The sequence below is a fragment of the Myotis davidii genome, unplaced genomic scaffold, assembly GCF_000327345.1.
Source record: "Myotis davidii unplaced genomic scaffold, ASM32734v1 scaffold142, whole genome shotgun sequence".
Classification (NCBI taxonomy): Eukaryota; Metazoa; Chordata; class Mammalia; order Chiroptera; family Vespertilionidae; genus Myotis; species Myotis davidii.
In genome coordinates, this window is record NW_006294400.1 from 1,206,085 (window position 1) to 1,206,608 (window position 524).

At 65.1% G+C, this 524-nt stretch overlaps 1 protein-coding gene across 1 annotated transcript in view; it reads right to left on the bottom strand.

Annotated features, from left to right (window-relative positions):
- The window catches only part of DNM1 (dynamin 1), a gene marked incomplete at its 3' end in the record, with an annotated part of 32,741 nt that overhangs the window by 31,422 nt on the left and 795 nt on the right, over positions 1–524 (bottom strand). Inside the window, exon 3 of the mRNA XM_015567132.1 lies at positions 161–310. Within this exon, the coding sequence (XP_015422618.1) occupies positions 161–310 (150 nt within the window). The remainder of the gene's footprint in view (positions 1–160; positions 311–524) is intronic.

The following is a 524-nucleotide window of genomic DNA, read 5'->3' on the forward strand; positions in this document are numbered from 1 at the left end:
TGGGCGGGGCGGGGTAGGATGCTCAGAGGACCGCTGTGGGGGCGGAGTCTGCGGAGGGGCGGAGCCAGCAAAGGGGTGGGGCCAAGAAAACGGTCCTCGGGGGCGAGGCTGAGCCAGGGAACCCCAGAGGCCGACCGGCCAACCCGGCAGGCCTTCTCACCGTGCGGCGAGTAGACTCGGAGGTTGATGGGCACCGGCGAGATGCCTTTGTTGGTGCCGGTGACCCGGTCGGTCTCAGCCTCGATCTCCAGGCGCACCTCCTCGAAGTCGGTGAATTTCTTCCCCTTGCAGTGCAGGAACTCGGCATATTCTGCTCCAAAGGCAGGGGGTGGAGGTGTTGGAGAGGGAGCGGGATTGAGCATCATAGCTCGGAACCCACCCGGGTCCCACCTCCCACCGGGAATAGAACCCCAACCCAAACACGGCCTGTTCCTCCCTCCGCATAACAACGCCTCCTGCCCATTATGCATGGTCAACCCCACTGTCCAGATGGGGAACTGAGGCTCCAAGGGCGGGGGGGGGGG